We start from the raw sequence: 22,528 nt of genomic DNA, 5'->3' as shown, positions 1-22,528 counted from the left end.
TCTGGTGCTACTTGGAAATACCCTCTGCTCTTCCCCAGTAGTATATTGGACACCTTCCGACCTGAGGGGCTCATCTTCCGGCGTCATATCTTTTAGCCTTGTGATAAAAGGCTAAAAGGGGTTTCCATGGGGTTTTCTTGGCAAGAATACTGGAGTGGGTTGCCACTTCCTTCTCCAGTGGACCACATTTTGTCAGAACTCTCTGCCATGACCTGTCCGTCTTGGGTGGCCCTGCACGGCATAGCTTATGGCTTCATTGAGTTACGCAAGCCCCTTCGCCACAACAAGGCAGTGATATACCTAAAAGAAACTCAACATTAAAAAAACGAAGATCATGGCATCTGGCCCCATCACTTTCTGGCATATAGAAGGGGAAGAAATGGAAGCAGTGACAGATTTTACTTTCTTGGGCTCCAAGATCACCGCAGACGGTGACTGTAGCCATGAAATTAAAAGACGCTTGCTCCTTGGGAGGAAAGCTATGGCCAACCTAGACAGCATAGTAAGAAGCAGAGACATCACCTTGCCGACAAAGGTCCGTCTAATCAAAGCTATGGTTTTCCCAGTAGTAATGTATGTCTGTGAGAGCTGGACTATAAGTAAGGCTGAGCACCGAAGAATTGATGCTTTCGAAGTGTGGTGCTGGAGAAGACTCTTACGAGTTCCCTGGACTGCAAGGAGGTCAAATCAGTCCACCCTAAAGGAAATCAACCCTGAGTGCTCATTGGAAGGACAGATACTGAAGCTGAAGCTCAAATATTTTGGCCACCTAATGTGAAGAGAAAACTCTCTGGAAAAGACCCTGATGCTGGGAAAGACTGAAGGCACAAGGAGAAGGGGACAGCAGAGGATGAGATGGCTAGATAGCATCACGGATGCAATGAATATGAACTTGAGCACGCTCCGGGAGAGAGCGCAGGCCAGGAAGGCCTGGCGTGCTGTGGTCCATGGGGTCACGAAGAGTCGGACACGACTGAATGACTGAACAACATATAAGGTTTATTTTGGTGGCAATCATTAAAGACTGTATAGCTGAGGCTGCATTCTCTTTCAGTAAGGTAATTTGGATTATAAATTTGGAATTTTATATATAAAAATGTGTGACAGCGAGTTCCACAGATCCAAGCCTCAGCGTGTTTAAAAAAGAAAAAATGTAGATGGAATAACCCATACATTGTTTCACTGCATGTGGTGGTAGGGACAGGATAACATAGTGTTCCTCTCACATGCGGGTTTCAGAAGTGCATCCATTGACTGCATCTAACCAGAACATACCCAGAAATATAGGATTCTGTAGAATAAAACCATCAAGAATGCACATGTTCTTCACATATTATATGATATGGTAACTCTTTGTTATATGTAAACCACTTAGGAATTTTATTATATTAAGCAATATATAAATATTAATAATAAACTCTAGTCAGATGTTAGGAAACTGAGCATAACTTGGAGCATCCCTAAATGCATATCAGTAAAAGGTACATTAATGTATCTTTTAATGAGGAATGGAAGAAATAACTACACTGGGAAATTTACAGAGAGGAATAAAAAAAAATTTTTCCCTTTGGCTTCAAAACTTCCAGAAATTTTCTATCTCTAGTCTTCCTATAAAAGTCTTCCTATTGCATTGTTTTTAGACATCAATGGGGGGTGGGGAGGCCGGGCAGCAATATATGAACACTTTGTTTTAAACATTTTATTCATCGTTCTAAAAGTAAGTATTTCATAATCCAAAACTCTTCAATTTTTCAGAAAAAACTTTCCTGGATCTTTCTGGTATTTCCCCAGACCTTCATATCTTTAGTCCTGGAAGAGACTTGCAGACTTTTACAGTGCAATCCTATACATACCTACTTAGAAGTAAGTCCTATCGAGTTCTTACCCAGGTATGTTTAGGGTTGCAAGCCTCAATGGGATTAGCCAGTTGGGTGCTAACAGGTTTTAGGTTGCAGCAAAGCTATTGGGACATAGAAACAATAATGGTACATCACCAGATGTGAAAGGTATAGAAGAGAAAGTTGCCCCTAGAAGTCACAACAGAGACTGATATTTGTAATTTATTGTTTATTTTAATATACAAAAAAGATAAATTTGAAATAGTTCTTTCTAGGTTTTTTTCCCCCTCCTATTTGCTGGAGTGGAGCTGCTTCGCACAGGGCAAAAATACTACATTCATACTGGTTTATTCGGGCACCCTATGCTTAGCTGAAGCAGCAATACCCAAACTTGGCAGATCTAATTTGAAACATGAGACTTGTTTCTAAAATACCACAGTAAAAAGGAACAAAGATCCATTGCAAATTTATGAATTATGATACAAGGTTCAAAACAGTTTCATTTCATAACTGCAATACAGCGGATGTCTTCTTTAGGCCATCTTACATATGTAGATCTATATTTATATATAATATATATATATATATAAAAATCAGCACACTTTTCAATCCAAAAGGGGTTACAGCAATGAGCTCAACTCTCTGTATACTTTTTTTAAGTGGATACTTTAGTATAAGTTTTGTTAACTCAGTAGTACAAGCTATCTCTGGTCTACACTTTTTTTTAAGCTACAAGAGTGAAATATAACCTACAACATTTACATTTCACATATCTTGGTATACAAACAGTACATTGGAATTTTAGCCAAGGACCAACAGTCTTTTAAATTATTTCACCATCTGGTAGAGCTTTCTGCATTTAGCAATTTCCTAAACTAGTTACTTAATTCTCATTTCTGGAGTTGTCAAGAATCCAAAACGGAAATCTTGTAGAAGCAAGTTACTGCAAACTCCTATTTAGACCTTCTATGTACAAGTTAAGTAACACAGCTTAATAAGACATAGCTATTCATCATAAAACTGATACACACAACTCACTATGCTAGACTAGTTTTAGGATTTTATTTCAGTTTCCTTGAATAAAAAGCATACCATATAGAAGTAGCTGATAAATTGAACAGTGACCAAAAACAACACATTTTTTCTTCTTTTGTGTTCTTTTTCCTGAATTTTCTTAGATACTGTGAGTTTTAGTATAACTGTCGAATGGTATAAAACAATGCAGAAAGCTCTTTCCACAAGAATTGACAAACTGTACTTAGGTCAACTTTACAGTAGAAAATCCACCAAACTTAAGGACAAAATGTGACAAATATTCACAGGTGAAAGATTGTAGGCTTCAGTTCCCATAGTCAGAAGTGGGTAGATTGGCAAGATGAATGCCCTGACATTGTGCGAATGTAGGGCATAGGACTGGAAACCAAAAAGCATGTTTTGAAATCTGCAGTAACCACCTTTTTGCGGTATCAAGCATCATAAACTAATTTGATAACTCATTTGGTGAGGTTTGGGGGGGGATTAAGTTCCCCTCTTGCTGTAACCACTCAAAAGTTTCACAAATATTTGACACAGTGATGCTTTAAAAAGGAGTCAGGAATGGGGAAAATTGATCTAGACCCTGTCGTTAAATTTGAAATTTTGATAGGAAGATCACTCTTTTATTAGTAAAAGTGCAGACTTTATTTGGTGTATCAATGACCAGGAATAAATGCTATAGGACTAGATAGATTTTTTTAAAATCCACTTTCCCCACCCCCAACAAAACCAAGATTCGTGAAAATAATGCTATAGATTTTCATTCCAGAGAAAATGGTAGTGCTCTAATTTGCTGCATATAGGGTAAAGGGGAAAATCAGTCTTTATTAGGAGGGCTCAACAACCATAGCCCTGTGCTCTGCCCAAGTTGAACCCCTGGAAATCATCCTCTTTGTGTAGGGTCATGATAACCCTTGGCACCCCTTTGCCATTAGAAGTTCAAAGTAACTTTGACCAGATAACCAAGAAATCTCTCCCAATAAAACAATGAAAACAGTAGAAATACAAAGATCATGGAAAGGAAGCACTTTTTAGTAACACCCTCTTGCTGTTACATACACCCAACACAATTGAGAGCTTGACAAAGAAGCCCTTTTGGTTTAATCTTGGGAGGAAAAAACCACAAGCTTCTTTATTTTAAAGCTTCAGTCCTTGCGGATCAATTTCCATTTCTCCATATATATTATATATATTATATAAACACACCCACGTGTAGCATGGTTCCTTGTCAGTGTATGTTACAATCCTGCAGTATGAAGAAGAATCCAGAAAGCAACTTAATGTGAAGTTTGAGGTAACTGGTTCTTGAAATACCTGGATCACAGATTGAATCCAGAAATTAAAATTGGGTAATGAAAAGCAATTTCCCCCCCATCCCATCCCCTGATGAAAAACAGAAGTTTAAATGCTAAAAGCTTACAGCAGTTGCTTTGCATGAAAATAAACAAAGGCAAAAATAATGTTAAGACTTCAGAACCGACAAATCTAAAAGAACAACCTCTCTGTAGATGTGCCCTAATAAAATATGATTATCAATCATGACTTATGATTCAACAAATCTGATTTCTGTCTTAAATCAGGTTGTGTTTTTTTAATGTTAAGGAAGAGAACATATTGACCAGAAAGATTTTAGAAAATACACTGGTACCTTTTTTATGATACATCAATGAACACTTAAGTTGAATATCAAGTGATGGGCTTATACTCAGTGCTAAAGTTTGGCAACAGACTAAGCATTGGAAGAGTAGAAATGCACAAGGAGTCTTCTGCAAAGACAGAGAACACATTCACAGTTTGTGTTTTAAACCACAACACTCTATGATTTAAGCACTTTGCTGAGCTGCAGAAGGGAGTTCAACATCACAGGACCTGCAAAGGATAAGTTACCAGTAGTTAAAGTGGCACATGAAACTCATTTATACATCATGGTAACAGGAGGTAGGAAAAACATTACATTACCCCTTCTCTACTGCCCTCCAAGACAGCCAACCATTGGGGTGGGAAAGACCCATGCAACTGACCTCGTTGTGTGTGGACTACCCATTTGTACACTGGTGGGTCATTGGATTTCACTATAGGGAAGCAGCTTTCAAGATGTTGTGGGCTTGTAAAGTAACCTAAAATACTTAGCAAGGATATGTGAATGATGCACTCTGGAATTCCCTGCTTACATAAAGGAGGATTCTTAATTTAGGAATGTGACCTGGAATCAACAACTTCAGGTTTCCACAGTCATAAAATCAAGCTCCTTGAGTTGAAAAAAACTCAGGGGTATTCTATCTCAAGCATGTTGTCTGAACACACTCTGGCCCAATTCAGACATAACATTTCCTAGTCTCTTGGTTAAGAATTTGGGACCGCCCAGTGGGCTTGCATGCTGTCTCCTGATCTACATGAAATCCCTGCTCTTCTTTTTAGAGTTAACCATGGTGTAGCATTGTGTCTGCACAGAGGTTAATGCTAGCCATGGTTAGCTTTAACCAGGTTTTGCCAATCAATTTCAAACCTTGGTTTCAATTTCTATTTTCAAGGTAACCATCATTAGTGTTAACCTCTTGCAGGCATAACACTATACCATGCTGAAAAGGAAAGGGACAAAGGAATTTATGCAGGAGAAAGGTGGAGGGAAAACCCAAAGCCCATGGCCTGTTTTAGGGTTGTCGGTGGCTTGTTAACCACTCCAACTGCCCACCCTCACCATGTACACATGTAAAGCTGTGTTGTACCCCCCACCATGGCTTGCATTTTCAAAATGGTGGTCGGCACCAAGACGAGAAGCCCTGTGTGAATTTCCCCACAGAGAAGCCCTGTGGGGAAATTCACCCTTGGTGGCTTCTCGTTACAGGTGAACCAGTTCAGTTACTTTTAAATCTGGCACCCTTTCTTGCTGTGATTACATATACTATTTTTGTTATTGTTCTTTTCCCCTGCAGAAACGTATTAGACTTTACAACAGTAATTTGTGGTATAAAATCAATTTTCACACGAAGTAGAATTTTTATTCTTAGGATGTAACTATTTTTTTTTTTAAGTAAAAGAAATTAAAATGTTATTTTCCCCCTTTATTTATGTAGACAATGTTTTTAAATGAACAGCATCTTCAAATGATAATCAATATGCAAAACTGATAAATAGCACTAGGTGCTTTTTGCTATCTTTACAAATGAAATGCTATTAGGATTCAATGGTATTATGATTGTGGTTTTAGACTGCATGAGCTTCCTTTGCCATTTGAATTTCTCACCTTCGTAAATGGGAGAAGAAAATGTGTAAAACCAGGAAATGTATATGAGTGTACAGGTTAGGGGTATTCACTGACAATGAAGAACCCACTCCTACAGTCTCTACAGATATACAAGAGGTTAATTCTACACCTCCAACTTTCCAGAGACTGCATGCAGCTGGTTCAATATACAAAACAGCTTTGGTACATATATGTCACCGACGCTTACATTGTGCTCCACATCAGCAGAAGCTGCCCATGCTCTTCAATACCAGGGAATGGAGTTCTAGAACATTTCCCAACACTGAAAAGTACAGGATAGCCCCTGCTTACATGAAGCTCCATGTATACGTCACAACCTCATAGCTTCGCAGAGTGTCCAGCGATTCCAACCCATAATGATCACTGCTCACAAGGAAGACACATTATTTTCAGTGTGGATTCTATGTGGCAGAACAGATGAGCCATATTTAAATTATTCCCAGAGGTTAATCTGATACAATTCTGTATGTTTCCTATATGTATGTTTATCATGGGCTAAAACCTGATGCAATACTTAAAATAATTATTTAAGGGACAGTTTTTAAAAACAAAACAACATGAAGTAGTACGTGTTTTCACAGGTGCCATTAAAAAACAAACTAGCCCTGCTTATGTGCCTTTAACAGCTGTCTGACGATGGGTGAGATTTTTCCTTTCATGGAGATAAAGTGATGGGAATAGCTATACCTAATTTCTGAGTTTCAGGCACAGAGACAGAGCTAGGTGTTTGTTTTTTAAAAAGCTGGCAATCCTAACTTATTCCTACATTTTACCTGTACACAGGTATGCTTGGATCCAGAGAAGCACAACCACAGTTCCACCTACACAAAAGGACTTCCCCAATTCCTCCTTCCTGCTGTATTTCCTCGAGTCCCTGAAATTTGGGAATCCGTCAGAAGAGCATGCAATATGGCATGGTGGGGGGGGGGCTGCAACTTGAAGGTGAGGGAGCAGTTTAACCCTCGTAAAAGGGCTTCTCTGGATCCAAGCCACAGATTAATTTCATTGGGACAAGATTGGGTTATAGATTACTATTTATGCTAATAGCAGTTGATCACAGAAAGAAGAGGAATCAGAAGTCAACTTTTATCCTGTCGTTAACAGCAGCAGCTATAATTAGTCAACCCTCTGTTGATTCTCCAGTGTAACAATGAAGACTTCATTAGTGATGGTACTTAGGAGGGCTGCAAAGCAAATATTTTAGCCTCCTCCATGTGTTAATCATGTGAAAAGAGCTCCATGTGGATGTCAAGGGGGGGAACAGTGGCATGCACAATGCAGGGCTGTGGCCAGTGGTGCGGCTGAACTCCCCAGTCATCATGGGCAGCCCTTTCATGTGAGGGAGGCAGTGGAGGCTGGTGGCTCCGATTTCGCTGGGGCTGTGAATCTATTCTGGGTTTCAGTCAGAACCAGCCAGAACTCTAAATGAGTTATCCAAGGTGCTGAACCTATTTTGGGGGGCTCAGTACCTTGGATAGCTCCTTTAGAGTTCTGGCTGGTTCTGACTGAAACGCAGAACAGATTCATATCCCCACCAAAATTCGGTGTCACCAGCCCCAACTGGAAGGAGGCTTCTTGCATGTACAGCAGGGATCGTTTTCCACTCATACAAGATAGTAGCTTGTTTTACATATAATTCTATTGTTTTGCAAAAGGGCAATTTGCTACATAACCTACTATAACAACTTAGAAAGTGCGCTAAAATACTGAAGCACCATGCAAATGTGCCAGGAAGTTAAAGCTTCATTTTGAAAACTCATACCTTCAAAATGACTTATTACTGTCCATATTAATAGAATTCAAAATGGAAGAAAAAGCCAATTCTGATGTTATTTTGTAATATTAAAAACCTTAATTACCATAAAAATACTACTTATAATGAGTGAAGTTTGGAAACCCAGCAGAATACCCATGCTTTACAAAAAAAAAAACACCACCCAAAGCAGTATTATGATTACTACCATGTCTTGAGGACTGATGTTGTAATCTTAGTGATGCAAAAATACAGAGATTTGAGGCTGTTTCCAATGTTGTCCCATTCATATCAATGGATCTACTCTAAATAGGACTAACACTGGATAGAACCTCAGTCCAGCACAATTTATATTATAGGGAATTTTGGTATTGGTATCCAAAGAATGAAGTCTGTACCTGAAGTAATTTTAACTTATGTAGGATTTCCCCATGAGAAACATGACTTTATATTCACCCATAAACCTAAATAAAAACAGTTGGACATGTATGTGAAATGGGAACATGTAGGAGGCTAAATATGATTCAGGTTGCAACCTTATATCCAATTACCTGTGAGTAAACCTCATTGAACTCAATGGGACTTACTTCTTAATAGAGATGTATAAGATTGCACTGTAAGAGTAGTTAATACCTCAGCATGTGAAGAATTTTAGGAACTACCACAAAGGGGATGATTTAATGTTGGCAATGGGCGTAAATACCTTTAAACCAAATCATATCTGGGGGAAATTATTCTCCATGCATAGCTACACCTGTAGTGAACTACCTTATTGCTATATCAAGAAACCTCTTTAAATCAGGTTCGCAAAGCTAATTGAGAACCAGGAAGACTGAAAGGTATTAATAGGGATTGTGTGAGTTCTTTCAATAGCGTAGGAAATTTGTGATCATCCAGTTGAGAATGCTTCATCATATTATCTTTGAAATGCCTATTGGACACTCAAGATACTATATCCGATCAAGGTATCACATATGCTCAAAAGGAGGGAGACAGATAACCCCCTCTCCTACCAAGGGGTACATATATGGTTGAATCTGACCACAGAGTTTTACTTATGCAACTAGTGACAACATGATCTATAAGGATAAGCAAGTGATGCCACAAATAGGGAAGAAACAGTTAATTTTGGTCAAAAACCGTGTGTCCTACAGCACCCTGCAGAAAAACGAATTTAACGCAATCAAGAGTGAAGGGTGTGTATGTGCGTAGACATGCTTTCTTTTACATAAAGGAAAGGTTGAGGACACTCTATCAGGCTATAAAATATGGCACTTTCAATAAATATTTTAAAGCTTCTTGAAATCAGGATATTGTGTGTTTGTTTTTAAACAAAAGCAAAGCAACTGCTGTTACAAGCCTGCTTTAGCCATTACATAAATAATGCTGCAAAGAAAGGAAAAGGGATATCCAAAGCAGCAGAGTTATTACAATAATTAAAAGACAGCACGTCTTTTCCCACTGCCATTAACAACTTGGATCATTAAACCTCACATTTAAGAAGATACATAGGTACAAGGTTTATTCATCTTAATTGTTCTATTTCACTTCAGCCTCCCCAAAGCTTAAGTTGTTTCTCTTTACAACATCAATCACAAAGATAAAAGTTAAAGGTCTTTTTCGCAAATGGTGATGTTGTCTTAGTCCAAGCCTACAAAACCTGTGACCTACCAAGCTGAATGCAGCCCACTAGTCATATGTGGGGGGCCGTACTGGGTGCTTAAAAAACCCTGCCTCCTTGGGGCTTCAAAAATGAAGAGGTCGTTAAACATTTGACAAGCCACAATAAAGGGTGTGTCACAGGTTGTGCAAGCTTATCGTAGTTTGGTAGCACACAGCAGCTCCAGACTTTAATACCCATGCGCAACTCTAGTCACAAGCACATTCTGTGTTTATGGATTCATTTGATCACTGACTTGACTTCTAGTATCTCCCTCTATAGAGCCAATCCAAAGTCATTTTTGTGGATGAAACAAGTGCAGATAAAATCCCAATGTAGAAACACAGTGAAGAGCAAGGGGTGGTCTTTGCCTGAAAAGGATATGTGCATTTTTAACTTTAACCTCTCGGGACACTGCAGCCATTAAAATGATCAACATATTTTACCATTAGTACACGAAGCCTGGCTTCAACTTGATAATCATTCAGAATTATGGACAGGGGCCACCCGAAATTCAGAAAAGTCATGTATGAACATTTCTTTGAAAGAATAAATTGGCTCATATTCCTCACTCCTGGATGAATTTAATCGATTTACTTAAAAGTAAATCCCACTAGTGTTGAGGGAATTCACTTCCAAGTAACTAAAATTTAAGATTGGTGTGAAAGATGCACATGGTAGTGTATTTATCCTAAAGCTGCTTTGGATGTTCAAAAGGAGCTAGACAGGAAATGAGAGTGATTGGTGCTTCCTCTTCCCACACTTCTGGTTTTCATCTGAAGTAGGGGAGATGCATGTTCTCCCAACGCAGGCATGGAATGCTCATTTCTCAGCACCTCTCCTCCCCTCTGGATAGAGCTTGGAATCATGAAGAGCGAAACGTAAGTCACTTGCATTTTCTTAAGCACCTTTGCATTTTCTTTTGACCTTTGAATGTCAAAAGCAACTTTCTACTCTCTTTACAAGAGAAAAAGCCTGGTCTTTTGGGGGATGTCTGCTTCAACATACCCATCTGCCAATTATGCCCCCCCCATATCCTTTTTAATTATTTGTTAGAAAACACTCTCACTGAGATTCCAGGCAGCAAACTGCAGCCCAGCTATTCTAGAGTAGTCCAACTATGATTAGCGGAACTGCCTTAGCATAAGTGGGCTAGCCTACGTGTCTTTATTGGATGATTTTTATACCATTAACTAGGTATCTTTTTCTCAATCAAGTCTGTAGATTGATGTTGTATTCAGGGGAAAAGGTAAAAGTATTTCATGAAAAAACAATGCACTGATTTTTCTTTACTAAAACAGCTTGTGCTCCTACTACCCCAAATATCAAAAGAATGGAAACAGCCTTCACAAATAACAGCGAATAATGCCCAGGAACCTTATATAGGCAGTTATTCTAAAACTGTTTACACTTATTTACAATGGTGCTTTATAAAACAAAACAAACAAAAAATGGTAGCACTTCCTAAAAGAATTTGGAACTTTTTTCATCTTTTTTTCTCTTTTTTTAAAACTCCCTTGTCATAAAAGCCAACTTACATTAAAATATACATACTACAAGACAACACAACTAACAAAATATATAATAAAAGTCATACAATTAAAAAATTCTGAGGTATTTCTGGTTTGAGGTGGTCTGTGGTCGTGAAGTTTTTTCAAAACTTTTTTTTCTTTTTTAGTTTAAACCTCGGAAGCCACGTAATGTGTGTGTGTTCTAATTTTTCTTAAAAAAATCATTGCATGTTTTGCAAGTTAAAAAAATATTTAAATGTTGAATCAGCAGCATTAGGAACATTCACTGACTAGAGCGAGTTTATGGCATAATAGAATTAACTGTATTTAAAATATGCACCACTGTTAAGATGAAAGAGTTGGGTGACAGAGTTCAGAGAACAAAGAATTAAGAAAAAACAACTGGGAGGGGCTGCCAACCTATGCACCCTTACCTCTGAAAACAGTGGAACTTACTTCTGAGTAATGCACTTAGGATCAGGCTGTGGAAATATGATTGGCGAATTAAATTATACACATCTACACTATACATGCCTGTTTCAAACTGGTTTAAGTGCCATGGCTTTCACTAAAGATCTCTGTTGTGAAGTTGTGTGACACATTGATACTTTTTTTTAATTGGAAACCTTTATCCCCTCTACAATTCCTGACATCCCATGGTAGGTAGCCACAGCAACTAAACAGGTTTGAAACTGGTTTAAATTTGTCACGAAGACATGCCCTAAGCACACATCCTTGGAAGTGTGGATGTATCAGGATATAAGTATGAAATGCGGAACCTTTAAAATATATAGAATTTTACCGGTGATGACTCTTGATCACATTTACTTGGAAGTAAGTCCTGTTGATTTCAGTGGGACAAATCAGGAAGCGTGCATTTGATCACAGCCTAAATTGCTGTCCATATTGCATGCTATTATCTAGTTGCAGGTATTATTGGCCATGTTTTGTTTAGCATAGGTATTTGTTTTCTTTTATATTCTTTTTCTTTTTTTCTTTTTTTTTTTAGAACATTGAATTTTGGAATTTTAACACTGCTCTATCAGACACCTTGTGGGATATCTGCAGTAATTTAGTCCCAACACCTCATTCTCTGAACTTATAAATATAATATAAAGGTTTTCTTTTCTTTTTAACACTACTGAAGCCTGAGATATTAAAGAACCCATTTCTACCAGTGATTCTCTGTGACCCAACTTTCTCTGCACTCTGCAGCAGTTTAATACTCTGCCTCAAAACTTGCCCTTCCTCTCATTAACTGTTTACCTGAGAAGTAGCTCCATAGCAGATGTTTTTCCAAATGCTGCAAAAGTCCAACGTCTCTTTCTCCCCAGCCCTATTACTAAACTTTTCACTTTCAATTCTACCATCAAAGAGTTAACATTCTCTTCTCAGTTTCTCCCCCACCCCCGCCCTCTCCCATGTTACGGCAAAACCCGTTAGACCCGTAAAAGACACATCTGCTTTTTTTTTTAAGCTCACTGTCTAAAATAGAAAAGAAAAGGAAAAGTTGGGGGGAAAGTCTGTTTTGAGGTGTGATCTGATGTAACAGTCTTAAGTTTGCAGCATGTCTTGCAGATGAAAAGGTTGTTTTCTTGATACCACCAATGCTCTGTGTAAAAAGACAGACCGGCAAAAGAGAAAACCCAGAAAATAGGATCAAAAGGGAAACAAAGTGAGTCCATTGAGGTTTTGAGGTACCTGCACCGTGTCTGCATTCATTAGTCGGCACCCGAATGCTTGCTGAGATGTCCTCTTTTTCTTTTTTTTTTCTTTTTAATACAGTAGAGCAATGTGCTGGTAAAATTGATCCAATCAAAATAATAATAATAATAATAACAATAACAACAACAATAATAATAACAACAATAAAAAAGTCAAGATTAAAATAGCAGCTGCATTCATCTGTGTGTGTGTGTGTGTGTGTGTGTGTGTTTGTTGGATTTGTGGTTTAACGTCTTTCTTTTCTTTAAATCCACTGAGTCTGGAAAGACCAAAAAGAAAAAGAAAGTGAACCAGGATTTAGATACTTGACTCTTTGGGCAGCAAGTCCATGTTGGTGACAGAGGTCACGATGGAAACGAGGCAGTCCGAGGTAGTTCCATGTACCAATTTGCGTATCTGAGCGATACGTTCCTCCACGCAGCCTGCTGACAGGCGTGCCTCTGCATCATGGTCCCAGCATTCTTCAATCGTGACACAGAGCTGCGCCAAACCCTGTATACATAGGAGAAAACAGAGGAATTCAGCCAACCAGACTCCCAGGATGGGGCTTGGCTCCGCATTAAACTTGGAACCCACTGCCCTGCCCTGCCCACCCCCACCCCCCCCGGAGCTGCTTCTCAAGCTAGGATAAAAGCTGGCACTGATCTCTTGGTGTTTGTGAAAGGGGAAACATACCACATCCATACGTAGTAATGCTGAGAAATGTTCTGCGCTCTGTCTTCAGAGAGAAGACGCATAATCCCTTTTTTCTACGGAGGAGTTTTTAATTGTGTGAGCCCCTCCCTGCAGGGTCAAGATGGAGAACCCAAACATAGGTTTACTCCCCCAGTGAGGAGCAAAGGCTTGTTCATATCTTGGTTCATTAACCCAAGATATTCAACAACCAAATGCAGCCACTAACTTTCAATAAATGCAAACAGCTAATAAGTTTGGAGAGTTCTTTCTGCTAATTTAGCTCTTTCATTCAATTACTTCTAAATGGATGCCTAGAGTGTTCTAAGGTATTGTATCCATGTATTAACTGAGAAAACCCTTTTAAGGAAAGGGCTTTAAAAAAAACATGAGGCAGAAGGTTCCATGGGAACCACAGAAAAGCTATTCAGAAAGCTTATCACATAGGCCAAAATCCAAAGAACTACTTTATATGTAGCCAAAGGCTTGAGTAGGATTATTTTACTTTTCTTTGAACAGTAGTTCCCCCACCCACCCCCATCCTCTGCCATATCACAAACGGCTTTTGAAAGTGCCTTCAGCTTCAAAAGTGGGTTGGTGTGTAGCATGGGGAAAACAGATGTTAAAGAAACACAAGTCTAAAGCCCCCATGGAGCCCAGAAGCAGTTGTAAGGTTCTTCCATTTCCAGCAATGCTTTGTCCACCTTTATTTTTAAAAATTTTGTTTTCCCCTTCTTTTAAACCCAAGTGAAGAAACCAGGATGCCTTCAGCACCTGTTAATCTCCTTCCTCTTGTCCCCTGGTCCTCTCACTGGACTCCCAAAGACAGCTCAAAACCCCTCCAAATTCAGGCTCTATGTAGAATTTAAAACACACACACACACTTTAATCTGGAGCTTTGTTTATGCCTCAAAACAGTTCCTTTCTGCAAAATTACTGAAGAATGTTACTTTGGTAATTTACTTGAAGGGGGCATCCAGTTCTACTAAACTGCACTTCTGAGCCTAGTTGCTAAGGAAGTTTTAAAAGTATTAATGAGAAAGGATGTACAGGATGTTTAAGCCACTGATCCTTGAATGCAGGGCGCATCTTCTTGTGAACCACCACTTCCTGCAGATCCTCAAGGGATGGATGCTGGCCAATCTCTTCTTCAAATGGCAGCATGTACTCATCCACTGGACCTGAGTTGCACAGTGAGAAGAATATCATTACACTGTGGAAATCAACGGAACATATAGATTAGTCTGATCCAGTCTGATCTGTGTCTCAACAAGAAAGCATTAAACCACACACTTCAGAGATAATCATCATTGCATAATTTTTTTTAAAAATCCCCATGTAACTGACGTTGGCCGTCTGTCCAAGAAATGCAGAAGAGATAGGAATGCATGGGTCAGCCTATTTCTAGTATGTGTCACTTCTGCATAATTTCACTCATAGGCCTGTAAAATAAGCTTTTATTTTTAAAAATCTGCATGAGAATCCATACATAAATATGTATTTCCTCTCAAAATACACATTTTAAAAAGTATTTTGATATATTTGATTGTCACACCATTTGGAAAAGTGCAAAATCTGCTATGTTCTGATATGCACATTAATCCGGAAAGCGCAAAACAGGCCAGCTCATATTGGAATTTACAAAGACTGAATTCCTCAAGCATTCCTAGTAGGAAGTACCTCAGATCTCAACACCACACCGGCCAGAGAGCCCATATCTTGCCTTTCTTCCTTCATGGATCATATTCCAAAAACACTCAGACATGGAAACTTAGTATTTTCATTTCACTTGTTAGATTATTAATTTTCAACAGGCCTATGAGACATGCACCAACTTTTCCTTTTTACCAGAGACAGGAGATCAGAAGCTTTCACTTCCATTTTCAATTAACCACAGTTTCATCCAAAACAAGAACTGTCGTCAGTGTTAACTATGGTTTAGGGAAACAAGCCAAGATCATTAACCATGGTTTGAAGTTTGTCTGGGTTTGAACAGAACCAGTCGCCATGTTTAGTTGAAAATGGAAGCAAAAGCTTCTGATCTCCTCATGGCCTCAATGAAGGAGAGGGGACGGGGAATGTGTCAGCCCAAGGCTCATCCAGGCTCATTTCCATAGCACTTAACTATGGTTTAGCATTATATCCAAATGCAGCCACTCATTCGAAGGTGTGTGAGTTTGGAAGGCACAGAACAGTCTCTTAGGGCACAATCCTATGCATGTTTAGACAGAAAACGTCCAACAACTCCCAGCATTCCCCAGCCTCATGTTCGCTCAGGAATGCTGAGAACTGAAGCACCTTTTTCTGCCTAAACATGCATAGGATAGTGCCCTTATTTATTTAGATTTTCATCTGGTTGTTTGGGCATCAGTCACTCCAAGTATCTTACAGCCAGTAATCAAAACATAGGTAAAATACTATACGAGAGAATGAAACATATTAAAAATGAGTCTGACCATTCAATCATATCATTTTTATTATCAATATAAAAGAACAGACAGCATCCAAGTAAAACAGGTCAATGAACTCAGAGGACTGAAAAAATACATGTTTGAATAGTGTTTTTACCTGATTAAAGAAAGGTTGTCAATTAATCATATGAGTTAGGTGATTAACAAATTAATGAATGTGTTCAATTTGCCTATGCATAAAACCAATAATATTAATTCAGGTTCAAGAAAATTTAGCTGCATTGGACATAACAAAAGATCACAGTGATAAAGCTATTTATGCAAGGGAGGGAACCACTGTAAAACTACTATTATACTATTTGAACTGAAAACCAAAAATTAAGCAGGGAACTAAACAAAGGTTAATAAAATATTTATTCTCTAAAAACAACAACCATGACTTATCATCTCAGGTCCGTTGCAGGTCTTTTTGCAGCAGGCACGGCAAAGTTTGCAACCCTCTCGGCTAGCTCTACATCTTTGGTTCTGAACAAGAGTGCAATCTTGCCTCTCGCTGCTAGAGCGCATCCGTGTGATCCTGTTTCACTGTAACCTTATGCAGAAAGATTTATCTGACTATTCAGATCTATCGGGATTCTCTCAGATAACTTGGGTAAATAAAGATCCCACTTTACTAAGAACCTTTCCTTGTTATACAAGGACATGCCCACAGTTTCTTAGAGGTGGAGTAAAGGTGGGACTATTCCTGAAGCTGTAAACACAATGGAAATGTTGATACTCACCGTCAGCTGCTCTGCATCTGGAGACCAACTCCCACAATACCAGCCCCATTGCATACATGTCTATTCTTAGGAAAGCATCTCTCTGGAAGTTTATTGCTCCCTCTAACACCTCTGGAGCCATGTATCTCCTTGTTCCCACCTGAGGCAGAAAGAGGAATCTGTCACTGAGATGGAAGGGCAGTAAATGTAGAATAAATAGAGAGAGAGGCAGGTCAAGTCTAAGAGAGAGAGAAAGATAGGTCAAGTACGCCTATGTACATGAATTGCTGGGCAACATGGGCGGGAGGGTGCTGTTGCGCTTGTGTCCTGCTTGTGGGTTTCCTGTGGGCAGCTGGTTGGCCACTGTGTGAACAGAATGCTGGACGAGATGGACCCTTGGTCTGATCCAGCAGGGCTCTTCTGATGTTCTTATCTAATTACAGATCAAGTTATTGTTGCAAAAAAAGAAAAGAACCCCCCCCCCCCGTATCCTAACCAGTATTAATTAAGTAGGGTTTCATCCGCACCACTACTTTCAACTTGAATGCCTTTATGATCAGGAATTTGGACATAAAACAATCCTCATGTTCAAAACTGTAGGGAATTCAAGGGGAAGAGCCACTTGGGGAGGTGTCTGCGAGGTTACCAGGACAGAGTTAGGAGGTGGAGCAGCTCTCTCCAGCTACAGCTCAAGCTAAGAGAGGTTGAAGACCATGGCCAACCTGCTAGGCAGAGTTGCAAACCCACCTGGAAGGGAGGAGGGGACAGCCTACAGAAAGGAAGTGGGCATGGTGTGCGGCTAAGGGCAGGGGCAGGCAATGTGTGGCCTTTAGCCTGATTTCAAAAGCCCTCTGGACGCAATCAGTTCAGACCTCTGGCAATCTGTCCCTCCTCCTGCAGCCTGCTGGGTGGACAGGAAGATTGGAGGAGAGGGGAGGGGAGGGGAGGAGGAGGAGGAGAAGGAAGAAGAAGACAAAGAAGAAGACAAAGGTAGCCCAAGTCACTTTTGGCTTTGGCCATGTCCAGTGGTGACTTTGGCACTGCCCACTGCTGGCATATGGCTCCCAACAGATTACCCCAAAGGGAATGTGGCCTGTGACAAAAAAAAAAGCTTCCCTATCCCTGGATTATGGTACAAAATGGCAGGAGAAATAGCCAGAAGAGACGTTGGGAGAATTCTTCATGAGCAGGAATATTTTGGCCATGGAGGACAATCCTGAAGAGCGCTGGAACTTTCTCTCTGTGAGGAGGAGGTGATGGTGATGGTGCTGGCCTGGGTGAGCTCGGTACATCTCTCCCCACTGTCCCCTACCCCGAACCCTCCTGAATAAAGCCATAATACGGTCCAATGGGAGGCAAAGGCATTCTTGCTCAGTAAGCCTGGGGAGAACGTTCACAAAGTCAAAGGACTCCAGGCACACAGCCCCTCACTGCATTGCAGCAATGCCCAATTAGCTAGCAGGAGTCTGGCCTAGAAATGCAGGAAACAAAAGAGGAACGGCTGTACTTTGTATGAGATTCAGTAACTAGGATGCAAAATTGCAATTTTATAGGAAAAGAGTAAGTGGGTATCCATATGTCTGTGTTACCTGAAGGACATACTTCGGTTTTACCCACTTCCTCACTTCTTGCAAGACACAGCCAAGGTGACTGAATAAATTCACGCAACATCCGTTAAATTACATGGCCACACTCAGTCTGGGTGGTAAAAGGATAGACTGTGCGTGTGTGTGCGCGTGCATAAATATGTGTGCGCATGCTCAGTGTGTATGCCAGGCCTGCACATGTATTATGGCCCTGTCTGGTGGTTGGAATCCCCTTTTCTCTGTGTCGTTCCTGGCAGGCAGCAAAGTCAAGCCCTTTGGGAGGCACCTATGTGCTGCATTCAAAGTGGTGGATCATGAGTTGTGCAGGCCTAGGTTATTCTAGCCTGCATCCATGATTGTGAAAATAGAGTCAGGGGTCATAGTGACATTGGATCAATCGACAGCTGAGCTATGCGGTAGAAGAATCGCGCCATGCCGCTCTTGCTGGATTGTACCCTTTCAGACTGCAAGTGGGGGTATCAGATGTTTGCTCACAGGATAGTCTGAAGCCGCACAGTGGAGCTGAACTCTTGAAGCCTAAACAGGTCTGATCATGACCAGGTTCAGGTGACACAGTGCAGTACATCATGGGTTATTTAAACCATGACAAGGTTTCATATACAACCCCCACTTGGAGGTTGTTGTGTTGTGCAAACCCAGCATGTGTGGGTTATGCCAAGGTTAAACTATCCCATGGGTTATGGGAGGGTTATTTAACCCTTGCATAACCCACGCTCACCAGGTTCACAAGGCATGACAACCCTCAAGCAGGGCATTGCATATTCAAAATGGTGGCAGCACGCGCCCATAGTGGGCTGTCGTGTCATGTGAACAACCCCATGTAAGCTGACTGGATGGAAGACTGCATGGGAACTATACATAAACTGTTCTTTTGTATAGTTCTTATGTATAAAGAGGAAGAGCAGAGCATACATGTAATTAATTAATCAGCCAATGTTCTCTCTATAAAGGGAAAAAATGTCCTACACACAGAAAACTAGTGCATCAGGGAGAAAGCTTCTAATCTGGAAGCATTCAGATTTGCAATTCCACAACTGCATTCTGATTAGTATGATGCACCAAACACAGAAAGCTGCCTTATACCGAGTCAGGGCCTTGGTCTATCTACCCTGAAATTGTTGACACTGACTGGCAGATTTTTTTCCAGTCTTGCCTGGAAATACCAGAGATGGAACCTGGGGTTTTCTGCATGCAAAGCATGTGCTCTACCACTGAGCCACGAGCCCTTGTTGCAGCAGAATGAGGAGATAGAGTGGACTGTACTGCACAGCCCACCCACCCCCCCGCATGTGGATGTTCTTCCAAATAAAAAAAAACAATTGCAAGCAAAAAGTAATTGCAAGCAATTGCAGGGAGAAAGTTCTTGGTTAGTCCTATCACTGCTGTGCTAGTATTCTACTTACAGGGGTGTGTGTGCGTAAGCATTCAAAGGATGTATGTATGGAGGCATTCAAAAATTTGAGACCCTAATCTTAGACCAAAGTGGTACAATCCATTCTGCCACTTCAGGACTCTGCTCTATGACCTTATTCTGCTGCACGTGTAGCCCAGGCAAGTGCAGCACCACAGGACCCACCTGATAACGTAGATTGGCTCTCAGAATACTAGGACAAAATCACATGTAAATGGAGGTGCATTTTCCTTTTCCAAAAACAGTAATGTCCCTTAGCATGAACAAATACCGCTTCTACTTACTGCTATATGCTCTGAGAGATATTGCTAAATGAGGTGGTATAAGCCAACACTTTTGCTAAGTTGCAGGTGTTACCTGTCCGTGGGTATCTCCCGGAGGTTTTCCAGGTTCAAACCGTACCGCCAATCCAAAGTCAGCTAGCACAGCTGTCAAGTCACTTTTCAGCAATACATTTTTGCTCTTGAAGTCCCTACAGAAAAAGGAGGGGGGGGGATAGTAGAGGAGTGCTTCACATAAGCAGGAATCCCAGCACTTTGAAATGACCATGATAAAAGTCTGACTGATTCAGCCAGCCACTGTTGGGTGCAATCCTGATTAATCTATAGCCTGCAGGAGTTTTGCTACGGATGTAAATATGAGGTGCATTTGCACCTAATATATGGGGATTTTTATCAAGGGAGAAATTGGTGAGCCGAACTTGGAGACCAGGTCATCCTACATGACAAACTTACAAAACCTCTTATTATTTTATACAATTTTAACTCCTCGGCCAACACTTTTCTAGAAAGCTTAGCTAGGCATTGGAATGCTAGCTGTTGGCCTGGTTCCCTTCAGAGAGGCTTATGTTGGCCACGCTTTCATCCTTACCTACCCCAAAAGTAGAAACCCTGCTTCGTAAGTCATTCCCAGACTTTCCAGCATTTTAAATTGGGGGAGGGGGGGAGGGGGATGCGGGTGAATATAATTAAATTACAGACCTTAGGCAGCAGATGGCCAGCCCATGTGTGCTCAGCATTATAATTCTCCTGCCATCCATTCAATTCACTGTGGTAACCCTGCCAGTCAGATCGGAGGACAACCGCAGGGCCATGCAATATAATTAATGAGGGCAGATACAATTGTTTTTCTGAAATGTCCTGTCAGAATATGTTACGAAGAGGCACACCACAGTAAAGAGAGAGAAAGCAATGGGGTGGGGTAGAGTTCAGTGAATTCCCAGGGTACAGAATGCTCTGCAGGGGGACTACATACCCACAGTTCTCTATTCTTCAGAGAGAGAGAGCTTCCTTACATTGGGGGAATGTTAAAACTGGCATCACAGACTGAAATTGCTATGTGGCAGGCTGGGAGAAAGAAGATGCAAGTAAGCCTCTACTAAGCACTGAAATTGTTGGGTAATATATTGTCTGTTGTTGTTGTTGTTGTTGTTATTGGCTCACATGGCCATTTCCTAGTTAAGGCATAACTGTACTTGCAACTTGTTTATTTCAAGAAACATTTCTATATCATGTTTGGGCCCCCATAAGCGCCCCTTGGGGAGTGCACAACAATAAAAACACAATCCTGATACAATATAAACAATAAAAGCAACCACCAGCAAAGTTAATATAGAGACTGAGTTCACACAACACGCTAACCCACACTCAACGGTTAAGTGTGGGTCGTTGTTGAACCGTAGGTTAGCAGGACATTTTCCACAGGGTGGCTCGTTAACCATGCGGTGTCGCTTATTTTTCTTGAATAAGCCACCTTGAGAACCTATGGTTTGTTGATGGTGGTTAACAAGTCACCCACTAGAAAATGTCTTGGGTTCAGACTACACACTAACCCACAGTTCAACCAACCCATGGTCCAACAACAGCCCACACTCAACCACTGAGTGTGGGTTAGCATACTGTGTGAACAGCCCCAACATTAAAGAGATTAGAAACCTGGTGAAATAAAAACTTCTTGGCTGCCTACCTAAAAACCAACGGCAAAGGGGCCAGTCAAATTCTCTTGGGAAAGAGGTCTATAACTGGGGTGCTGCCACTGAGAAGGCTCTAGCTCAGCTTACTGCCAGCCGCACCTCCCTTGCGGATGGAACACAGAGGAGGGCTTCCGATGATGACTGTACTTGATGGTCTGGTTCATGCAGGAGGAGGCAGCCCTTCAGATATTCCTCTCCCAAACCACTTGCAGGTTTGTAGGTAACAGCCAGCACCTTCTGGTACATGAAGAGTTGATAAGGCCAGTGCCAACTTCTGATGCACCCTTTATGGATTGCTGAAGAAGGTGATCTTCATGAAGGCTGAGCTGAGCTGAGCTGAAACACAGACCACCACCCCTCCGCCAGCCTAATGTGTGGATCAGAATAGAGCCATATTCTAGCCTTTGTGCATCCCAGATGTTCCGATGTAGTTCATGGCTCAAAAAAGCTATCAAAATATTTTTACAAATGCATATTTGGAGGAGAGAAATACATTTAAAAGTAATATTTTACCATTTATTTGAATTCAAATTTTCCTGTGGTGGTTGTTGTTGTTTTTAAAGCCACAGAGTATTGCAGAAATGGGACAGAATGGTCTTATGGGTGAATGCAGTGCCATTGCTTGGTACTCAGAAGATCTGGGGCTCAGGCCCAGAAAGACAAAATTAAGATTTGCGCATTAATTTGTGTATATCTATCAATCAATCTATTTGTCTGTTTGTCACACACACACACACACACACACACACACTAGAGCAACTAACAAAACAGAACAATTGAAAACTCAGAGCAAAATATTTCAGCTTCTGCCTTCTTCAGCTACTCTGATATGAATCAAAGGGTTGTCAGGGTGGAAACTGAGCCCATAGAGCCCCAGAGCAGTTCTGATTCTGAGGAAGAACAGCAA

General features: G+C 40.7%; 1 protein-coding gene across 1 annotated transcript in view; it reads right to left on the bottom strand.

The window, feature by feature from the left end:
* Window positions 1–12,068: 12,068 nt before the first annotated feature.
* Window positions 12,069–22,528, bottom strand: part of ACVR2B (activin A receptor type 2B) — a 165,648-nt gene continuing 155,188 nt past the window's right edge. Inside the window, exons 8-11 of the mRNA XM_084859391.1 lie at window positions 20,007–20,121; window positions 16,653–16,791; window positions 14,510–14,640; window positions 12,069–13,279 (exon numbers count right to left, since the gene is read on the bottom strand). Of these exons, the coding sequence (XP_084715517.1) occupies window positions 13,085–13,279; window positions 14,510–14,640; window positions 16,653–16,791; window positions 20,007–20,121 (580 nt within the window). The 3' untranslated portion in view covers window positions 12,069–13,084. The remainder of the gene's footprint in view (window positions 13,280–14,509; window positions 14,641–16,652; window positions 16,792–20,006; window positions 20,122–22,528) is intronic.

This window comes from Heloderma suspectum, chromosome 5 (assembly GCF_057233095.1).
Source record: "Heloderma suspectum isolate Gila_16-S chromosome 5, 16-S_ref, whole genome shotgun sequence".
In the NCBI taxonomy this organism is placed as follows: Eukaryota; Metazoa; Chordata; class Lepidosauria; order Squamata; family Helodermatidae; genus Heloderma; species Heloderma suspectum.
Note: the sequence above shows the minus strand (reverse complement) of the source record. Positions and strands in the feature narration are given on the sequence as shown.